The sequence below is a fragment of the Xenopus tropicalis genome, chromosome 9 (genome assembly GCF_000004195.4).
Source record: "Xenopus tropicalis strain Nigerian chromosome 9, UCB_Xtro_10.0, whole genome shotgun sequence".
Classification (NCBI taxonomy): Eukaryota; Metazoa; Chordata; class Amphibia; order Anura; family Pipidae; genus Xenopus; species Xenopus tropicalis.
The window spans coordinates 9,841,686-9,863,987 of record NC_030685.2 but is presented as its reverse complement, the minus strand read 5'-3'; the positions used below and the strand labels follow the sequence as shown (position 1 = coordinate 9,863,987).

At 45.8% G+C, this 22,302-nt stretch overlaps 2 protein-coding genes across 2 annotated transcripts; one reads left to right on the top strand and one right to left on the bottom strand.

Annotated features, from left to right (window-relative positions):
- Positions 1-234: 234 nt before the first annotated feature.
- On the bottom strand, positions 235-9,056 carry LOC116407660 (stress response protein NST1-like). The gene is made up of 5 exons (XM_031893401.1): positions 8,602-9,056; positions 7,607-7,733; positions 1,502-1,575; positions 602-1,314; positions 235-438 (listed from the first exon to the last, which is right to left on the bottom strand). The coding sequence occupies exons 1-5, from the start codon at positions 8,921-8,923 to the stop codon at positions 235-237; spliced, it is 1,440 nt and encodes a 479-aa protein (XP_031749261.1). The 5' UTR covers positions 8,924-9,056.
- Positions 9,057-13,996: 4,940 nt separating this feature from the next.
- LOC101733217 lies at positions 13,997-20,073 on the top strand. Its single transcript, XM_004918165.4, has 4 exons — positions 13,997-14,742; positions 15,514-15,640; positions 17,950-18,023; positions 19,393-20,073. Exons 1-4 carry the CDS (start codon positions 14,421-14,423, stop codon positions 19,863-19,865), a joined length of 996 nt encoding a protein of 331 aa, XP_004918222.2. The 5' UTR covers positions 13,997-14,420; the 3' UTR covers positions 19,866-20,073.
- The last annotated feature ends 2,229 nt before the right edge of the window (positions 20,074-22,302 follow it).

Here is a 22,302-nt window from a genome sequence, read left to right as displayed (position 1 = left end):
AGCTAGGGGGAGTACTTTGTTGTTTTTGATAAAGTCTTATATTTTGGTGGGTTTCTCATCTTTCTTATGCCAATTTTTGAAGGTTCCTTTGTCCATACTTGGAGTAAAGGAGGGGTTTTGTGATAATGGTTGTAGTATATAGGGGGTAGCGGTTAGTTCCCTCAGGTCTGGATTTCTTAACGGGGCCACCAAGGCCAGGTCTCACTTGTGTGGTGTACCCGCCCCTTCCCCCTCCTACTTCCGCTCACTTCCTGTTTCTCCACGCTCTCTTTCTTCAGTCCGAATGTTGTGCCACCTGAGCCTATATGGCCTTCCTGCAAATCCGGGCCTGATTATGGCTGCCTTCATAAAGGCGCTGTCATGAAGAGAGGCAATTCCGACATCAGTCAATGTGGGGAACAGGAGGATCTTGCCGTAATACTTAGATATGGGAAATGCCTATTCCACAATTCAGAGCTTTCTGGATGAGGGGTTTTCAGATAAGGACTTTACATAATTAAAAAAAAATGAAGATAGGAACAGCCTCTTAAAATTGGTTACCTATAACAGTATGAAATTGTCATTGAATGTGGCAACATTTTTTTCTATGTTTTCTGCTTACTTTTTCTCTTATAGCCTCCTCTCTTCTCAAAGCCTCTTCTCTTCTCAAAGCCTCCTCTCTCTTCCTATTTTCTTCTCTCTTCCTATATTCTCTTTTCCTAGCCTCTTCTCTCCTCCTATCTTCTCTCTTCCTAGCCTCTTCTCTCTTCCTATCTTCTTCTCTCCTCCTATCTTCTCTCTTCCTAGCCTCTTCTCTCTTCCTAGCCTCTTCTCTCTTCCTAGCCTCTTCTCTCTTCCTATCTTCTCTCTTCCTAGCCTCTTCTCTCTTCCTATCTTCTTCTCTCTTCCTAGTCTCCTCTATTTTGTTTGCTTCCCCTCTATTCAATGCTTCTGCTTCCCTAATATCATTTGTTTTCTCCCTTTCCCTTGCTCCTATCACATCCTTGTCTCCTTTCCTTGCATGCTGCTTCATTTTTTCTTCCTTCATCTTCTCAGCCACATCAATATCATGGACATATTTAAGGAGGAACTTCTTTATCTCTATACGTTCTTCCTTTGGGTCTTTTTTTTGCTCCATCCGGAATGTGATATCATTCAATGCACGCTTAAGGAACCAAAGGAAATCTCTACTTCTCTCCAGTGTCTGTAGTTGATCCTCTTCAGAGTAGTTCTCCACTGCCACAACAATCTCTGCCCCCAAACTTTTAAACATCTTCACAATCTCAATATAATTGCCCCTTGTTTTGTAGGTGAGGACAACGATTGGAAAAACACCTAGAAAAATGAAGAATAAAAACGCAGTATGTATGTATGCAGTATAATAAAAGAGAAAGGATACAAAAGCCTATAGATCACCAATCGCTTCTTCCTATGGCAGAAGCAAGAATGGATACCCTCCCAACTGGCAACCAGTCCCCAAAGGTATAATGATACAGCTAGATTCTACATACAGAAAACTTACCTGTCACCTTTCTGCAGTTTTTAAAAAAATCTCTCATTTGTGACATCTCCTGCTCCGGCAATATGGCCTCCACTCTGCAAAAAAATAGACAATATTAATGACACTGGCACCAATGGAGAAAAACCTGGGCTTTTGGCAGCATTTGTACCGCACAAAGTGACACATCGAGCACAATGGTCTGTTGATACCAGATCATTACTTTATTCCAAAAACACAAGGCTGGAGGGAAATTTTAAAGCCCAAAGCTTCAATCACAGGTCATAAATCATTTACCCAATAGGAGGGGACAATGATAAAATGAAATCACTATATAGATAATTCATACATGGGGAGGGGCCCCTCCCTTTCCATAGTTGCATATATTCCCCAAGCTCACTGCCTCTAAAGGAACCCCCTACCCAACATCCCCCGGCAGGGCATTTCCCAACTCCCTCACTGCCCTCACCGTGAGGAACCCCCTACCCAACATCCCTCGGCAGGGCATTCCCCAACCCCCTCACTGCCCTCACCGTGAGGAACCCCCTACCTAACATCCCCCGGCAGGGCATTCCCCAACCCCCTCACTGCCCTCACCGTGAGGAACCCCCTACCCAACATCCCCCGGCAGGGCATTTCCCAACTCCCTCACTGCCCTCACCGTGAGGAACCCCCTACCCAACATCCCCCGGCAGGGCATTTCCCAACTCCCTCACTGCCCTCACCGTGAGGAACCCCCTACCCAACATCCCCCGGCAGGGCATTCCCCAACCTCACTGCCCTCACCGTGAGGAACCCCCTACCCAACATCCCCTGGCAGGGCATTTCCCAACCTCACTGCCCTCACTGTGAGGTACCCCCTACCAAACATCCCCCGGCAGGGCATTCCCCAACCCCCTCACTGCCCTTACCGTGAGGAACCCCCTACCCAACATCCCCCGGCAGGGCATTCCCCAACCCCCTCACTGCCCTCACCGTGAGGAACCCCCTACCCAACATCCCCCGGCAGGGCATTCCCCAACCTCACCGCCCTCACTGTGAGGAACTCCCTACCCAACATTCCCCCGGCAGGGCATTCCCCAACCTCACTGCCCTCACCGTGAGGAACCCCCTACCCAACATCCCCCGGCAGGGCATTCCACAACCTCACTGCCCTCACCATGAGGAACCCCCTACCCATCATCCCCCGGCAGGGCATTCCACAACCTCACTGCCCTCACCGTGAGGAACCCCCTACCCAACATCCCCCGGCAGGGCATTCCCCAACCCCCTCACTGCCCTCACCGTGAGGAACCCCCTACCCAACATCCCCTGGCAGGGCATTCCCCAACCTCACTGCCCTCACTGTGAGGTACCCCCTACCCAACATCCCCCGGCAGGGCATTCCCCAACCCCCTCACTGCCCTTACCGTGAGGAACCCCCTACCCAACATCCCCCGGCAGGGCATTCCCCAACCTCACTGCCCTCACCGTGAGGAACCCCCTACCCAACATCCCCCGGCAGGGCATTCCCCAACCTCACTGCCCTCACCGTGAGGAACCCCCTACCCAACATCCCCCGGCAGGGCATTCCCCAACCTCACTGCCCTCACCGTGAGGAACGCCCTACCCAACATCCCCCGGCAGGGCATTCCACAACCCCCTCACTGTCCTCACCGTGAGGAACCCCCTACCCAACATCCCCCGGCAGGGCATTCCCCAACCCCCTCACTGCCCTCACCGTGAGGAACCCCCTACCCAACATACCCTGGCAGGGCATTCCCCAACCCCCTCACTGCCCTCACCGTGAGGAACCCCCTACCCAACATCCCCCGGCAGGGCATTCCCCAACCTCACTGCCCTCACCGTGAGGAACCCCCTACCCAACATCCCCCGGCAGGGCATTTCCCCAACCCCCTCACTGCCCTCACCATGAGGAACCCCCTACCCAACATACCCTGGCAGGACATTCCCCAACCCCCTCACTGCCCTCACCGTGAGGAACCCCCTACCCAACATTCCCCCGGCAGGGCATTCCCCAACCCCCTCACTGCCCTCACCGTGAGGAACCCCCTACCCAACATACCCTGGCAGGGCATTCCCCAACCTCACTGCCCTCACCGTGAGGAACCCCCTACCCAACATCCCCCGGCAGGGCATTCCCCAACCCCCTCACTGCCCTCACCGTGAGGAACCCCCTACCCAACATTCCCTCCGGCAGGGCATTCCCCAACCTCACTGCCCTCACCGTGAGGAACCCCCTACCCAACATTCCCCCGGCAGGGATTCCCCAACCTCACTGCCCTCACCGTGAGGAACCCCCTACCCAACATTCCCCCGGCAGAGCATTCCCCAACCCCCTCACTGCCCTCACCGTGAGGAACCCCCTACCCAACATTCCCTCGGCAGGGCATTCCCCAACCTCACTGCCCTCACCGTGAGGAACCCCCTACCCAACATTCCCCCGGCAGGGCATTCCCCAACCTCACTGCCCTCACCGTGAGGAACTCCCTACCCAACATTCCCCGGCAGGGCATTCCCCAACCCCCTCACTGCCCTCACCGTGAGGAACCCCCTACCCAACATCCCCCGGCAGGGCATTCCCCAACCCCCTCACTGCCCTCACCGTGAGGAACCCCCTACCCAACATCCCCCGGCAGGGCATTCCCCAACCCCCTCACTGCCCTCACCGTGAGGAACCCCCTACCCAACATCCCCCAGCAGGGCATTCCCCAACCCCCTCACTGCCCTCACCGTGAGGAACCCCCTACCCAACATCCCCCGGCAGGGCATTCCCCAACCCCCTCACTGCCCTCACCGTGAGGAACCCCCTACCCAACATCCCCCAGCAGGGCATTCCCCAACCTCACTGCCCTCACCGTGAGGAACCCCCTACCCAACATACCCCAGCAGGGCATTCCCCAACCTCACTGCCCTCACCGTGAGGAACCCCCTACCCAACATTCCCCGGCAGGGCATTCCCCAACCCCCTCACTGCCCTCACCGTGAGGAACCCCCTACCCAACATCCCCCGGCAGGGCATTCCCCAACCCCCTCACTGCCCTCACCGTGAGGAACCCCCTACCCAACATCCCCCAGCAGGGCATTCCCCAACCTCACTGTCCTCACCGTGAGGAACCCCCTACCCAACATTCCCCGGCAGGGCATTCCCCAACCCCCTCACTGCCCTCACCGTGAGGAACCCCCTACCCAACATTCCCCCGGCAGGGCATTCCCCAACCTCACTGCCCTCACCGTGAGGAACCCCCTACCCAACATACCCCGGCAGGGCATTCCCCAACCTCACCGTGAGGAACCCCCTACCCAACATCCCCCGGCAGAGCATTCCCCAACCCCCTCACTGCCCTCACCATGAGGAACCCCCTACCCAACATCCCCCGGCAGAGCATTCCCCAACCCCCTCACTGCCCTCACCGTGAGGAACCCCCTACCCAACATTCCCCGGCAGGGCATTCCCCAACCTCACTACCCTCACCGTGAGGAACCCCCTACCCAACATTCCCCCGGCAGGGCATTCCCCAACCTCACTGCCCTCACCGTGAGGAACCCCCTACCCAACATCCCCCGGCAGGGCATTCCCCAACCCCCTCACTGCCCTCACAGTGAGGAACCCCCTACCCAACATCCCCCGGCAGGGCATTCCCCAACCTCACTGCCCTCACCGTGAGGAACCCCCTACCCAACATTCCCCCGGCAGAGCATTCCCCAACCCCCTCACTGCCCTCACCATGAGGAACCCCCTACCCAACATTCCCTCGGCAGGGCATTCCCCAACCTCACTGCCCTCACCGTGAGGAACCCTCTACCCAACATTCCCCCGGCAGGGCATTCCCCAACCTCACTGCCCTCACCGTGAGGAACTCCCTACCCAACATTCCCCGGCAGGGCATTTCCCAACCCCCTCACTGCCCTCACCGTGAGGAACCCCCTACCCAACATCCCCCGGCAGGGCATTCTCCAACCCCCTCACTGCCCTCACCGTGAGGAACCCCCTACCCAACATCCCCCAGCAGGGCATTCCCCAACCTCACTGCCCTCACCGTGAGGAACCCCCTACCCAACATACCCCGGCAGGGCATTCCCCAACCTCTCTGCCCTCACCGTGAGGAACCCCCTACCCAACATTCCCCGGCAGGGCATTCCCCAACCCCCTCACTGCCCTCACCGTGAGGAACCCCCTACCCAACATTCCCCCGGCAGGGCATTCCCCAACCTCACTGCCCTCACCGCGAGGAACCCCCTACCCAACATACCCCGGAAGGGCATTCCCCAACCTCACTGCCCTCACCGTGAGGAACCCCCTACCCAACATCCCCCGGCAGGGCATTCCCCAACCCCCTCACTGCCCTCACCGTGAGGAACCCCGTACCCAACATTCCCCCGGCAGGGCATTCCCCAACCTCACTGCCCTCACCATGAGGAACCCCCTACCCAACATTCCCCCGGCAGGGCATTCCCCAACCTCCTCACTGCCCTCACCGTGAGGAACCCCCTACCCAACATTCCCCCGGCAGGGCATTCCCCAAACCCCTCACTGCCCTCACCGTGAGGAACCCCCTACCCAACATTCCCCCGGCAGGGCATTCCCCAACCTCACTGCCCTCACCGTGAGGAACCCCCTACCCAACATCCCCCGGCAGGGCATTCCCCAACCCCCTCACTGCCCTCACAGTGAGGAACCCCCTACCCAACATCCCCCGGCAGGGCATTCCCCAACCTCACTGCCCTCACTGTGAGGAACCCCCTACCCAACATCCCCCGGCAGGGCATTCCCCAACCCCCTCACTGCCCTCACAGTGAGGAACCCCCTACCCAACATCCCCCGGCAGGGCATTCCCCAACCCCCTCACTGCCCTCACCGTGAGGAACCCCCTACCCAACATTCCCCCGGCAGAGCATTCCCCTACCACAGTGAGGAACCCCCTACCCAACATCCCCCGGCAGGGCATTCCCCAACCTCACTGCCCTCACCGTGAGGAACCCCCAACCCAACATCCCCCGGCAGGGCATTCCCCAACCTCACTGCCCTCACCGTGAGGAACCCCCTACCCAACACCCCCCGGCAGGGCATTCCCCAACCTCACTGCCCTCACCGTGAGGAACCCCCTACCCAACATCCCCCGGCAGGGCATTCCCCAACCCCCTCACTGCCCTCACTGTGAGGAACCCCCTACCCAACATCCCCCGGCAGGGCATTCCCCAACCTCACTGCCCTCACCGTGAGGAACCCCCTACCCAACATTCCCCCGGCAGAGTATTCCCCTACCACAGTGAGGAACCCCCTACGCTGATTCAAATGAAAGTTCCGTTCTTCTAATCTAAAGGGGGGCCTCTGGAAAAAAGAACACCCCCTATCTGTCCCCTCTAATGTACTTGTACAGAGTAATCATGTCCCCTCGCAAGCACCTTTTTTCCAGAGAAAACAACCCCAACCCTGACAGTCTAACCTCATAGTTTAACCCTTCCATCCCCTTTACCAGTTTAGCTGCATGTCTCTGCACTCTCTCCAGCTCATTAATATCCTTCTTAAGGACTGGAGCCCAAAACTGCCCCCATACTCAAGGTGAGGCCTTACCAGGGACCTATAAAGCGGCAAAAATATGTTCTCATCCCTTGAGTCAATGTCCTTTTTATACAAGACAGCACTTTATTTGCTTTAGTAGCCACAGAATGACACTGCCTGGCATTAGACAACTTGTTATCTACAAAACCCCCAGATCCTTCTCCATTAAGGAAACCCCCAACACACTACCATTCAGTAGATAGTTCGCATTTATATTATTTCTACCAAAATGCATAACTTTGCACTAGTCAACAGTGAACCTGTTAAACAGTATGGGGCAAGCCAACAGCACCAGTGATGTTGCCCATAGCAACCAATCAGATCTTTGCTTTTGTTTTCTAAATTGTAGATGACCATTCAAATCTAATTGCTGATTGGTTACTATGGGCAACATCACCAGTGATGTTGGCTTACACACTATAATAGATACAGTACGCCCCTAAATAAGGTTGGCACTCAATCCCAAAGACCAAATACTTTCAGTGCATTTGTGCCTTGTAGTAGAACATTAATACAATTACTTGGCACAAGCAAAGGGCAACATAACTAGTTGAAAATAGCCTTACTTATAGACGAATACTGGAACTGTAAAGTCTGTGTAATTTGGGTCCAACCCGGAATCTTCTAACTGGGACAGAAAGTTGTCATAATTGTCTTTCCATTCCACCTTCTCATTAAGGGGCATGACGTTACCTGGAAGAAGATATGAAGCCATATAAATACTGTTAGGGTCAGTCAGTGCATTTTTTTCATACCTCTTGGATCAACCAATCATCTTTCCCATTGACAGTAAGGTCAAGGTACTCAATTTTGTCAGGAGCAGCCGGTAAGTCCCTTTATTGTTTAACTGCCTCTTTGAATTCCATCATTCCTGTTGATATCATCTCAGGTTGTACATAGCTGTATATGGCTGATACCTCAAGAATGTCAACTACACAAAGTAGTAGCCACACATAGTGATGGGCAAAATGTTTCGCTAGGCATGGATTTGCGGCGAATTTCCACATTTTGCCATTGGCGGACTGTTTGGATGAAAAAATTTGCCGTGGAAAAATTTGCCGCATGTCCAAAAATTGTCACCGGCGTCAAAAAAGAATAGTCGCGGGCGTCAAAAGAATAGCCGCGCAATGAAATAATAGCTGCAGGCGACAAAAGAATAGCCGCGGGCGACAAAATAATAGCCGCGCAACAAAATAATAGCCGCGGGTGACAAAATAATAGCCGCAGGCGACAAAATAATAGCCGCGTGACAAAATAATAGCCGCGGGCGACAAAATAATAGCCGCAGGCGACAAAAGAATAGCCGCGTGACAAAATAATAGCCGCGGGCGACAAAATAATAGCTGTGGGCGACAAAATAATAGTCACGGGCGACAATTTTTTTGCCGCACAACATTTTTGTCGTTTCGCAAATTTTTCACTGTTTTGCGGATCTTTTGAAAGATTCATGAATTTTTCGGCGAAGCCAAACGGAACAGATTCGCTCATCACTAGCCACACATAGTTACGTACTACTGCTACACTGCAGGTAAAAAATGGGTACTTACCACCATACACTTACCCAGCTGAGCATAAATCATTCTCATCTCATAGTCGTTCATCTTTCCAAACCCTCTGTTATCCACAACCGTGATGGTGGGTGTGAGTTTGTAGGCTCTCCTCTCCATGGTTACAGCACCCCCACTTGAAATCACCCCTGATTTGGCATGGATTTCATACTTTCTTCCATTCAGAACATATCTGAGTGAGTTTATGAGGGCAGACTTGCCGTGCCCTGTGAGCCCAAACAGCTGCAGTAGGACCCGATTGTAGCCCTGGTTCCCCAGAGCGCAGTGGTCCAGGCTGAAGTTCTGAATGGAGTCTCGCAGTTCATTATTATCCATAGCTGAACTGTCTCTGAGAGTCTCCCTGCTTGTCCCACGGGGGTGCTCCTTCAATCCCTCTTTTGTTCTGTTAAACTTTCTTAGGGTTTTACTTTACTTTCATTTTTTTCTCAGATTTTCCTTTATTTACCTTTACTTTTTACCAGAAATTCTCCCACTTATACTTCCCCATATTTGCAATACCAGTTAGACAGGTACTGCCCCAGTAGACAGCACAAATTACACAGACTTAACAGTTCCAGTATTTGTTTATAAGTAAGGGGCAGACATTACTTGTTTTACGAAAAAAGGTGTGGTGCTAGGCTGCCTTGTATACACAGTGGGGCATCACCTTATGTCCAATATGGAGTAAATAGGGGACACGTAAATCCTAAATCTTCGTACCATGTATAGATGCAGCCAGCAACTAAGATATAATTACCCCTTATTGGGGGCAGAACAGCCCTATTGGGTTTATTTCATGGTTAAATGATTCCCTTTTCTCTGTAATAATAAAACAGTACCTGTACTTGATCCCAACTAAGATATAATTACCCCTTATTGGGGCAGAACAGCCCTATTGGGTTTATTTAATGGTTAAATGATTCCCTTTTCTCTGTAATAATAAAACAGTACCTGTACTTGATCCCAACTAAGATATAATTACCCCTTATTGGGGGCAGAACAGCCCTATTGGGTTTATTTCATGGTTAAATGATTCCCTTTTCTCTGTAATAATAAAACAGTACCTGTACTTGATCCCAACTAAGATATAATTACCCCTTATTGGGGGCAGAACAGCCCTATTGGGTTTATTTCATGGTTAAATGATTCCCTTTTCTCTGTAATAATAAAACAGTACCTGTACTTGATCCCAACTAAGATATAATTACCCTTTATTGGGGGCAGAACAGCCCTATTGGGTTTATTTAATGGTTAAATGATTCCCTTTTCTCTGTAATAATAAAACAGTACCTGTACTTGATCCCAACTAAGATATAATTACCCCTTATTGGGGGCAGAACAGCCCTATTGGTTTTATTTCATGGTTAAATGATTCCCTTTTCTCTGTAATAATAAAACAGTACCTGTACTTGATCCCAACTAAGATATAATTACCCCTTATTGGGGGCAGAATCAATCACACATTTGGGTTTATTGGGAGGAGAAGACTTTAGGGACCGTCCTCCCAATGCTGCTGAGTGTATATATGCTGATAGTAGTGACAGTAGTAAAAAGTAAGTTTTGGCTCTTTGTGTACCACCCTATTACTCAAGGTCACAACTTTACAAAACTGATTTATTAAATATCAAATGGGTAAACCCAGAGGGATTCCCAGCAGTCCCATATTTTTTTTGATTTAATATAATTTTGAAATTTTGAATGCTACCTTGAATCATCTGGGGCAACGGGGGAGTTATGCGAGGCTGCTTTTTGTGGATTTTAGCTCGGCGTTCAATACCATACTTCCACAACGATTAGTGTCCAAATTGGCAGTTTTGGGTCTTCCATCACTTACCTGTAGCTGGATCTTGGACTTTTTGTCCGGTCGCTCTCAGAGGGTTAGACTGGGCTCACACATCTCAAACGCTCTATGCTTAAGCACCGGCTCACCCCAGGGTTGTGTATTAAGTCCGCTATTATATACCTTATACACATATGATTGTGTTCCTACACACTCTGGCAATAAAATCATTAAGTTTGCGGATGATACTATGGTGATCGGACTTATCTCTGGAGAAGGGAGTGAGATGGAGTACAGGGATGAAGTGGAACGGCTGTCAGAGTGGTGTAAAGACAATAACCTGCTCCTGAACATTGAAAAAACCAAGGAACTGGTCATTGATTTTAGGAAAAAAAAAGAGCAACGTTGAACCACTCATCATTGATAAAATGCAGGTGGAGAGGGTTTCAGTGTTTAAATTCCTAGGAATGGAGTTGGAGGATGATCTGACATGGAGTGTAAACACCAAGGGGCTGTTAAAGAAAGCACAGCAAAGACTGTACTTTCTTAGAGTTCTGAGGAAAACCCATCTACCTAAAAATCTTCTTCTTGCCTTTTATCATTGTTCCATCGAACAGGACTATGTGTGTGGTTCGGTGCTTGTACCTCCAAAGAGGTTAAGGAACTTCAGAGGGTTGTCAGGTCAGCAGAGAAAATAATTGATTGTTCGCTCCCAACCCTGGAACACATCTACATCTCCCGTTGCCGGAAAAAAGCTCTGGGCATTGTACAAGACCCAACTCATCCTGGCCACTGTCTCTTCCAGCTCTTGCCATCGGGGAGGAGATATAGAGCAATGAAAGCCAGAACTAATCGTCTGAGAGACAGCTTTTATCCAAGAGCAATTATGGCTTTAAATATGTAACTATGCCACTGCTTTGAGTTGTTGCTTGTTCCAAATCTCGTTGTTTACTATGTGACAATGACAATAAAGATATCTATATTCTATATTCTAAATCTCAAAGTGTTATAGAATGTGGCAGCATCTCTTTTGTTCCTGTTTTCTTGTCACTCATCTTCTAACTTCCTTCTTTTCCTTGCCTCCTATCGTCTCCAAGCTTCTACTCTTCTCCAAGCCTCCTATCGTCTCCAAGCTTCTACTCTTCTCCAAGCCTCCTATCGTCTCCAAGCTTCTACTCTTCTCCAAGCCTCCTCTCTTCTCCAAGCCTCCTCTCTTCTCCAAGCCTCCTCTATTCTCCAAGCCTCCTCTATTCTCCAAGCTTCTACTCTTCTCCAAGCCTCCTCTCATTTCCAAGCCTCCTCTCTTCGCCAAGCCTCCTCTCTTCTCCAGGCCTCCTCTCTTCCCAGGCCTCCTCTCTTCTCCAGGCCTACCCTTCTCTCTTCTCCAAGGCTCCTCTTGTCTCCAAGCCTCCTCTCTTCTCCAAGCCTCCTCTTGTCTCCAAGCTTCCCCTCTTCTACAAGCCTCCTCTTTTCTCCAAGCTGCCTCTCTTTCCCTAGCCTCCTCTCTATTCCTAGCCTCTTGTCTTTTCTTTGAATCTTGCTTCATTTTTTCTGCCTTCATCTTCTCAGCCATGTCAATATAATGGACATATTTAAGCATATTTAATTCTCTGAGTATGTTCTTCCTTTGGGTCTCTTTGCTGCTCAATCCTGATGGTGATGTCATCCAATGCATTAGTCAGGAAACATAAGGAAATCTGTATTTCTTCCTGGGGTCTGTAGCTGATCCTCCTCAGAGTAGTTCTCCATTGCCACAACAATGTCTGCACCCAAACATTTAAACATCCTTACAACCTCAGTATAATTCCCACTTGTTTGGTAGGTGAGGACAACAATAGAAGAAACACCTAGAAGAACGAGAAACAAATAAATGTGTGTAGTTTAATCAACCTCCTGATCATATTGCAAGTATCTATCCTATCATCATTTTTCAATATAGTTTTTATTACAAACTCATAACATTATTAACTTTAAAACAAAATGACACAATGACATAACTTAGATATTGCAAACATCTAGATATGGTCTTCTGGTTCCTGGGGCTGAAAGGAGAATTGATACAAATGTGTGACAGCTTATACAGGGCTTCATTATGAATGAGGTGCAATTGCACAGACACAAATCGCCATGGCTTTTAACCACAATGTAGTATTTTTCCCAAGAATATAATTGTTGGCATCTGCTTGGCAAAATGGGTTGCTAATGAGCAGCTCTCACCAGCTTCTCATTGGTTGCTCAGTTCTGAACTTTTAAATGTCAGAACGCATTGCATATTCCAATCACATTTCTATTACTGTTGTTTTTTATTGCACTGTATGTAATTGATACTTACTCGCCAGGTCCCCGCAGTTAATAAAATCATCTCTTGGTGTGGCCAGCCCCCTGCAAATACAATAGACAATATAAGGAAAAGATCATGAACACATTGATGTGTATATTTATCTAAAATAAACAAACAAAAAATTTTTTCTGTATCTGTAGTTACTCTAAGGCAGTGGTTCATCTCTATTAGACAGCGGCTAGTTATAGATAAGCCCACTATCTACTTTTTGGTGCCCTCCATGTTGGCCAGCTCCAAAACAACACTGGAGTAGCCAATCACAGCCCTGCAGTCACACAAGCACAGACAGGCTTCAGTTCCCTATCAGGCCTAGCTGCTGATTGGTTCCTATCCTACAGTGCCGCCCCCCCCCTGCACAGCCTGGGAAAGGAAGCAGCAGGAAGTGGAACAGATGGGCGGGGCTAGTGGGATTTTTGGAGAAATTTTCAATAAATCAGCCTGAAACGCTACTTTTTAAAGCCCATTCCTTCTATATTTAGACGAGTACAATTCTTTGGCACAATATTGTTTTTCACACAAATAGAAGAAATTCAAATCATATAAATTGGTAGATGTATCTTTTTATTACAACCCACCAAACTACAAATTCACCTTTAGGGTTACTATTAGTATGTTAAAGAATGGCCAATTCTAAGCAACTTTGTAATTGGTCTTTATTTTTTAAATAGTTTTATTATTATTCACCTTATTCTCCTGACTTTAAATGGGGGTCACTGACCCCGGCAGCCAAAAACCTATTGCTCTGTGAGACTCCAGTTTTATTGTTACTGTTAATTCTTATTACTTTTTATTTCTATGCAGGTCCTCTGCTATTCATATATCAGTCTCCCATTCAAACCACTGGCTGGTCGCTAGGTTAAACTGGACTCTTAGCAACCAGATAGCTGCTGAAATTCCAAACTGAAGAGCTGCTGAACAAAAAGTGAAATAATTAAAAACAGAAAAAAAAGACCAATTGCAAACTGTCTCAGAATATTATTCTCTGCATCATTCAACTCAAAGGTTTCCGCATTAGTTCTTCTACGCGCTCAAGGGTTAAAATACAAATACAACTGGTACGAATGATACAGTAATACCACATACGGCACCGCACATTTGTGCCTATGGATTTTGGTATCAGTCACTATAACCATTTTTTCTTCTAGGAACTTCTAAATAGAATTTTCTGTTAAATTTCTTTTACAACTATAGACTATTCTGTAGACAATTTAGTAGTGGTACAGTTCTATGCTCAGCATAGACCAATTGTTAAAGTGATAGTAAAGGGATAGTATAGGTAGGGTTGTGTATTGGCTCCCTTCTCCCCTATTAAAACCATTTCACTTCCTCATCACATCCAATGGTCCAATGACAGGTGACATTTTCCAGCCTACCCAACCAACCAACCAACCAACCAACAAACCGACCAATAATTGGTCAGGATCGTCCAGACAACATATATATACTGAAAATCAGTTGATATTATTTCGGTTTGTGTATTGTCAGCTTTATACCAGGAATACATCTAGATAAATACTCAGTATCTGTGTTGCACTAACTTCTTGTAAGATCTCATATCTATAAGTGGTGGGACCGGTCTCACTAGTTCTGCAAACACAGGTTGGTAAACAAGGGAAATATAGAAAGTAAAAGTAAAATAGAGACCTAACAAGGGAAGATAACAAAGGAGCACCTACTTAGCAAGCAGAGAAACCCTCAGAGACCGTTCAGCTATGGATCATAACCAGCTCCGAGACTACAATCAGAACTTCAGCCTGGACCATTGTCCTCTGGGGAACCAGGGCTACAATCGGGTCCTACTGCAGCTGTTTGGGTTCACAGGGCACGGCAAGTCTGCCCTCTTAAACTCACTCATGTATGTTTTGAATGCAGGAAAGTATGAAGTACATGCTAAATCAGGGGTGATGTCAAGTGGGGGTGCTGTAACCATGGAGAGGAGAGCCTATGAGCTCACACCCACCATCACGGTGGTGGATAACAGAGGGTTCGGAAGGATGAACGAGTCTGAGAGAGGAATGATTTATGCTCAGCTGGGTAAGTATACATGTTTATCTTTCATATATGCCATTTTCCCTTTAACACGGGGAGACTTAAAAAATGTGCTTCATCAGGGCTTATGCATTCATGTATTCTGACTGGTGTTTTTAGCTTTTCTCTTTAATTAACTAATTAACTAAACATGTTTTAACTGCACCACAATTCTTTTCTCATTTTGAGACTATTTGGTTTAACATTTTCCAAAGCGCTGAAGGGGTGAGTTGTGGGCACCTGGGCCACTTACTTTATTAGGTGAGTTCACCCCATTGTAAACTTAGCCGGGTTCGAAAAAAGTCTATTTTTTGTGATTTTTTGGTTTGGATCTTTTGATAAATGACTGACACTCATGGAAATGAGTTTATTTGTGGTTTTAAAAAACTATAAAACCACTAAAATCCGAATGTTATTAAATGCCCCTTAGTCTCAGCTGAAGGGGTCAATGTTAGAGGAGTTTGTAGGGGGGATGAGGCCTAAAAGGTGGGACCACAGGTCCAGCAATACACAGATAGGCAGCCAGCAGGGCCTTGAGGGACAGTTGCTGCATGGGCTGGTGCAATGGAGGAGGGGGGTTGCCAATGGATTCTTTTTCAACGACACAAGTAAACAGGACCCTGTTATCTTATTATGATATAAAGTGGTCTGAACTAAGTGCAACAATAGGTCTGGAATGTATAAATTGGCACATATTTGTATTAAACAAAGTCCTTTGAAGCAGCTTGCACCTCCCATTCCCAAAGGCTTTTTATAAGGATTTATTTCCTCTTCCAGGTAACTTCATGCCCCTTAATGAGAAGGTGGAATGGACAGACAGTTATGAAGACTTTGTGTCCCAGCTGGAGGATTCTGGGTTGGACCCAAATTACACAGACTTTATAGTTCCAGTATTTGTTTATAAGTAAGGAATTTTTTTCTCCAATTTTTTTGCTTATTTTGTGGCATAAAGAAGCCCCAGACTTGTCTCCCCTTGAGCCCCCGCTGTAAATATTTCAAAATGACAGATTCATGTTGGGCACTGTATATACTGTACTTGGGTCAGTGATCAGCGAGTCTGTCTCGCTTAACCGAAAAATTCGCCAAACTGCTGAAAAATTTGCAAAATGCCTTGAAGTCAATAGGCTAACAAGCAACAAATGTTTACTCGCAACTTTTTTTCTTACCCCAAATGCATTAAAGGAGAAGGAAAGGCAAAACCTATTAAGCACACTATTAAAAAGTACAGGTATCGGACCTCTTATCCGGAAACCCATTATCCAGAAAGCTCCGAATTACGGAAAGCCTGTCTCCCATAGACTCCATTATAATCAAATAATTCAGAATTGTAAAACTGATTTCCTTTTTCTATGTAGAAATAAAACAGAACCTGTACTTGATCCCAACTAAGATATAATTACCCCTTATTGGGGCAGAACAGCCCTATTGGGTTTATTTAATGGTTAAATGATTCCCTTTTCTCTGTAATAATAAAACAGTACCTGTACTTGATCCCAACTAAGATATAATTACCCCTTATTGGGGCAGAACAGCCCTATTGGGTTTATTTAATGGTTAAATGATTCCCTTTTCTCTGTAATAATAAAACAGTACCTGTACTTGATCCCAACTAAGATATAATTACCCCTTATTGGGGCAGAACAGCCCTATTGAGTTTATTTAATGGTTAAATGATTCCCTTTTCTCTGTAATAATAAAACAGTACCTGTACTTGATCCCAACTAAGATATAATTACCCCTTATTGGGGCAGAACAGCCCTATTGGGTTTATTTAATGGTTAAATGATTCCCTTTTCTCTGTAATAATAAAACAGTACCTGTACTTGATCCCAACTAAGATATAAATAATCCTTATTGGATGCAAAACAATCCTATTGGGTTTAATTAATGTTTTATTTATTTTTTAGTAGACTTAAGGTGTTGAGATCCAAATTACAGAAAGACCCCTTATCCGGAATACCCTTGGTCCCGAGCATTCTGGATAATGGGTCCTATACCTGTACTACTATTGCTGTGTAAAAACGCTATATTCCTGGCTTGCCTAGAGAAAGATTTAAAGAGATACACATACTAGAAGCTACATACTTGTATCAGTGAACGGCGCCGCCATATTGTCCGCCGCCATCTTGTCGGCGGCTCGCATCTGTCATAGCATGCCCCACACAGCATATCAGATCATCCTCTGCCTGGCGGCAGCACCCCTCCCCTCCCCCCCCCCACCGCTTGCATCTGTCATACCATGCCCGTCACCCCAGAGTGTCTGATCATCCACTGCCGGCAGCACTACTATTGCTGTGTAAAAACGCCGCCGCCGCTCGCATCTGTCATAGCATGCCTGCCACCCCAAAGTGTCAGATCATCCTCTGTTGGCAGCACAAAGTCCACCCCCCACCTCTCATCCTCCTCACAGCATGTCAGACGATCCGATACCGGCAGCACCACCCCAGCCCCCCTCCGCCGCTGCTGCCGCCGCTGCAGGGTGCTCGCACTCACATCTACTAGTGGGTTTTTCAGTAAAGGGGAGCCTGGTTAGCATGTTCTTAACAAGGAAGAGCTCCCCGCTCCTGCCACAAACCCTCCGTCGCTACCTGCACCTGCCCCCCCCCCTGCATGACACAGAGTTCACCTTCGCTGCGTCGCCATGGCAACCAGATGCCCCTGCTGTGTGCGCATGCGCCGCCTACAGTAACAAGTCCTCAAGTCTGGGAGGGAACGAGGCATTATGGGAATCTTCTCTACCCTGCTCAGTTTTTTTTTTCCTGTTTGGCTTCTGATCTTCTGAACGGAAGAAATATGGGGAGACTTAAGGGCACTAATAAGAGAACTGAAGGTTTGCCTGCAGCTTGGGATTAACTCTTTATTAGCCTTTCCTTCTCCTTTAAAGTCAAAGGGCATTTTTTGCAGCAACTTTTTGTCTCGGTGACTTTTTTTTGTCAATGGGCGTTTCTTCTTATTCCAAAATACATGTATAAAAGTCAATGGGCATTTTTTTGCGGCGCCTTTTTTTCTCAACCACATTTTTCTTGGTGACATTTTTAGCTCTGCGATTTTTTTTTCCATAGCAAATTTTTTCTGCAGTTTCGTGATGGCAAAATGCAGGATTTCCCTGCAAACCCACGCCTGACAAAAACATGTATTCATCACTAACTTGAGACGTTTTATGAAAATTTGTAAATTCTCTTTGATTTTATTTTCTATTGTCTATTTTTGCAGGGTGCCGGCCCCATTGTCAGAGCAGGAGGGGTCGGAAATACAAGCTTTTTTCAAAAACTGCAGAAACCTGACAGGTAACGATCAATTACATACAATAATAATAATAAAGGATATTAAAAGAACCCATACAGTTTCTGCATAAGGAAGCCATACATTTTCTCTATGTAGAATCTAGCTTTATCAAATTCTATAATAAGAACTTCATGGGTATTTATATAGTCACCGGAGGGCCTGTGCCAATGGCGGCAGTTCTAAGGGGGGTGGCCCTCGGATGCCTATATAATAAATTTATTCTTAAAAATAAAAACCTCCCCAGCCACCTCTTGAGACTTTTAGGGGCAATCTATCAGCAAAGCTGGGGGTGGGGGTGACGGTCCTATCACCTGGCCCAACCCACAATAACTGTCCATTCAGGTGAGGAGCAGCGCCATTGCATATGCCAATAAGGGACATATTTATAAACATTACAGAGAAACATCATCGTTGATGTTGCCCATGGCAACCAATCAGCGATTAGATTTGAACAGTCACCATACAAGTCAGAAAACAAAAGCAAAGATCTGATTGGTTGCAATGGGCAACATCAACGATGATGTTTGTCTCCAATGTTTATAAATATGCCCCTAAGTGTAACCTGTAGCCAAGGTAGGAGAATAAGTGCAAGAATTGTTTAAAGGGGATATAAACCCTGCTGCACAGCGCGGCTCAACCAAACGTTACTCAGCTGTTGCTGGACTACAAATCCCAGAATAATGTAACATATAATGAAGGGTGAGGCATGCTGGGAGCTGTAGTCCAGCAACATCAGGGCTGTATTCTTAAAGCAATATTGCACAATAAAACTTTCCCAGCTCTCTAGGGCCCGCATTGGCAGCATTGAAATGCAAAAGAATCCCCCAATGAGAATCCCAGCTGATCTGTATAAATCTGGCTCCCTGTTCTCTGTTCCTGCAATTGGAGTTGGGAGCATTAAGCACAGTTTCCCAGCACTGAACAAGTCTGTCCCTTTATCCCCATGTCTGATTCCTGTGCCATATAATGACGGGAAAATGACATCATTATCTCTATATGTAAGGTACCAGCAAGGGGCCTGACACAGTGCTGGGAATCAGCATTCTCATTGGTCAGTTCTTTTGAGTTTATAATGAAGTTCAGTAGAAGTCTTTTTGGTGAATTTTCTTGCATCTATAATTATGTTGTTTGGCAACTTCTATAGCAACACTAGGGGGCGCAGTGGGACTGCATCATGGCTGGGTTTTCAACCAATTTAACCCTTTGCAGCTGTACCCAAACCATATACATAGATACTGTATACATGATATGGATAGTGTTGTATTAATGTATATATATATCTACCAAATTCAAATAATCTATAGATATATATCTGGCAGTATAATGGGAAATTGGCTTATACTATTGGTATTCTTTCCTTCTCTCTTTTAGGTGTTTTCCCAATCGTTGTCCTCACCTTTAAAACAAGTGGGGATTATTTTGAGGTTGAAAAGAAGTTTAGATGTTTGGGTGCAGAGGTGGTTGTGGCAGTGGAGAATTACTCCGAGGAGGATCAGCTACAGACACTGGGGAGAAATACAGATTTCCTCAGCCTCCTTAAATCTGCTTTGGATCATGTCACATTCCGGATGGGGAACCCAAGGAACCCAAAGGAAGAACGTATAGAGAGAAAGAAGTTTTTGCTGAAGTATGTCCATGATATTGCTATGGCTGAAAGCATAGAGAAAGAGAAGATGAAGCAAGGGGCTAGGATAGCCGAGCAGGCTATGAGATATCAGCTAAGCCGACAAGCAGATCTGTATGCAGCATTGGCTTTAAGAGAAGAATTATCCAGGAGAACTAAAGCCATGATGGAGGCTCAGATGCGGGATAGTAAAGAGAAGGACGGTTGCTGCATTCTATAATAACTTGCAGTTTTGTAATGTAATTGCTGTATGTTAAAGGCAAAGTTCACATTTTTTGTTTTGTTTGTCGATTCAAGGTTTTTGGCGCTTAAAAAATTCAAATTGGATTGAGGTTTTTTTTTTTCTTTTGAGAGCTACCAGTTATGTTAAGTCATGGTGATTTTCTTTTCTCTCTGGAGAAATTGATAAAGTAAGCTGTGTGTTTATTGTGGTTTATATGTATTGTAAAAAATAATAAAAAGTAAGTTGAAAAAAAAAATGGCTCGAAAATTGGAATGTTTGCGAGTTCCTATAGAAGTCAGTGGGAGTTGCTCCAGGCAAAGTCAGGCCGTATGTTCAATTCTAGCTGAGTTTTATTCGAGTTTGCTTCTAGTTTGAAACGTGAAAATTCAAGTATTTTTTTTAATCACACGGGTTTACCATTTTAATAAATAAATGAGCATTCGATATGCAAGTTTAATTAGAAAAACAAACTCAAATTCACACATTTGAAAATTGGTAAATAAGTCCCTTAATCTGTAAACTTTGAATATGTTATATAGTTACATTATTCATTTGGGTTTGTTCAACCTCTCTAAATCATTGTATATCAATACAGATATGGGACCTGTTATCCAAAATGCTCAGGACTTGGGGTATTCCAGATAAGGGGTTCCGCCCCCAATAAGGGGTAATTATATCTTAGTTGGGATCAAGTACAGGTACTGTTTTATTATTACAGAGAAAAGGGAATCATTTAACCATGAAATAAACCCAATAGGGCTGTTCTGCCCCAATAAGGGGTAATTATATCTTAGTTGGGATCAAGTACAGGTACTGTTTTATTATTACAGAGAAAAGGGAATCATTTAACCATGAAATAAACCCAATAGGGCTGTTCTGCCCCCAATAAGGGGTAATTATATCTTAGTTGGGATCAAGTACAGGTACTGTTTTATTATTACAGAGAAAAGGGAATCATTTAACCATTAAATAAACCCAATAGGGCTGTTCTGCCCCAATAAGGGGTAATTATATCTTAGTTGGGATCAAGTACAGGTACTGTTTTATTATTACAGAGAAAAGGGAATCATTTAACCATTAAATAAACCCAATAGGGCTGTTCTGCCCCCAATAAGGGGTAATTATATCTTAGTTGGGATCAAGTACAGGTACTGTTTTATTATTACAGAGAAAAGGGAATCATTTAACCATTAAATAAACCCAATAGGTCTGTTCTGCCCCCAATAAGGGGTAATTATATCTTAGTTGGGATCAAGTACAGGTACTGTTTTATTATTACAAAGAAAAGGGAATCATTTAACCATTAAATAAACCCAATAGGGCTGTTCTGCCCCCAATAAGGGGTAATTATATCTTAGTTGGGATCAAGTACAGGTACTGTTTTATTATTACAGAGAAAAGGGAATCATTTAACCATTAAATAAACCCAATAGGGCTGTTCTGCCCCCAATAAGGGGTAATTATATCTTAGTTGGGATCAAGTACAGGTACTGTTTTATTATTACAGAGAAAAGGGAATCATTTAACCATTAAATAAACCCAATAGGGCTGTTCTGCCCCCAATAAGGGGTAATTATATCTTAGTTGGGATCAAGTACAGGTACAGATTTCCAGATAACGGATCCCATACCCAGAAGTTATCTCAAATTTGCTTATATAAGTCTATCATCCCCCCAGTAGGTACAAATACTGAACACAGAAACTGGTTTATACATAATATTCTAATCCCATGTTCTGATTTGTCCAGATTAATATTATTAGGTGCTGTGTTTATACATGTTAAATGAATAACAGCACATTTATTTTTGTAAACATTTCTGATCAGAGTCATATCATTATTGTTGGCTAAAACTTTCCCAACCAAAATAAATCTAAATTCATTAAAAAAGTAATGAGTAAAGGTATTTCAAAAGGGAAGGTTACCGGCCAATAATAAACTACCGGGTGTGGGGAACATATTATTCACAAGTTCATTAAGTTAATAATAGAATTCATTATTTGTTTGCTTCTTACTTTACTGGGGAGGACACAATGTACCATAGAGTGCAGTTACTTTCAGGCCCTGTTTGTGCGACGATTCATGTTTTATAAAGAGGAATTCACCCATAATGGGCAAAAATAAATTCATAAATAGCTTAATGAGAGCAGTGTATTATTTCTAATGTAACTCTATTTTGGTTTAAAGGGACACTAAACCCTGCAGCACAACTAAACGTTTCTCAGTTGTTGCTGGACTACAAATCCCAGAATAATGTAACATATAATGAAGGGTGAGGCATGCTGGGAGCTGTAGTCCACATGGGAGTAGGAGAAACAATAGGTTAGCTGAAAGCAGTTCTAATGTGTAGCGCTGGCTCCTTCTGAAAGCTCAGACTCAGGCACACTTTACTGCTGCGCTGCAAGTTGGAGTGATATCCCCCCCCTCCCAGCAGCC

What these genes read in the sequence shown, in the direction of transcription:
- LOC116407660 (XM_031893401.1), bottom strand. Translation starts at nt 8,923, where the DNA reads ATGGATAATAATGAACTGCGAGACTCCATTCAGAACTTCAGCCTGGAC. An exon ending in GTTCCAGTATTCGTCTATAA is followed by an intron (nt 1,576 to 7,606) that starts GTAAGGCTATTT and finishes ATTTTTTTGCAG; the next exon opens with AGTGGAGGCCATATTGCCGG. An exon ending in AGGAGGCTATAAGAGAAAAA is followed by an intron (nt 439 to 601) that starts GTAAGCAGAAAA and finishes ATTGTGGAATAG; the next exon opens with GCATTTCCCATATCTAAGTA.
- LOC101733217 (XM_004918165.4), top strand. Translation starts at nt 14,421, where the DNA reads ATGGATCATAACCAGCTCCGAGACTACAATCAGAACTTCAGCCTGGAC. An exon ending in GTTCCAGTATTTGTTTATAA is followed by an intron (nt 15,641 to 17,949) that starts GTAAGGAATTTT and finishes CTATTTTTGCAG; the next exon opens with GGTGCCGGCCCCATTGTCAG. An exon ending in AAACTGCAGAAACCTGACAG is followed by an intron (nt 18,024 to 19,392) that starts GTAACGATCAAT and finishes TCTCTCTTTTAG; the next exon opens with GTGTTTTCCCAATCGTTGTC.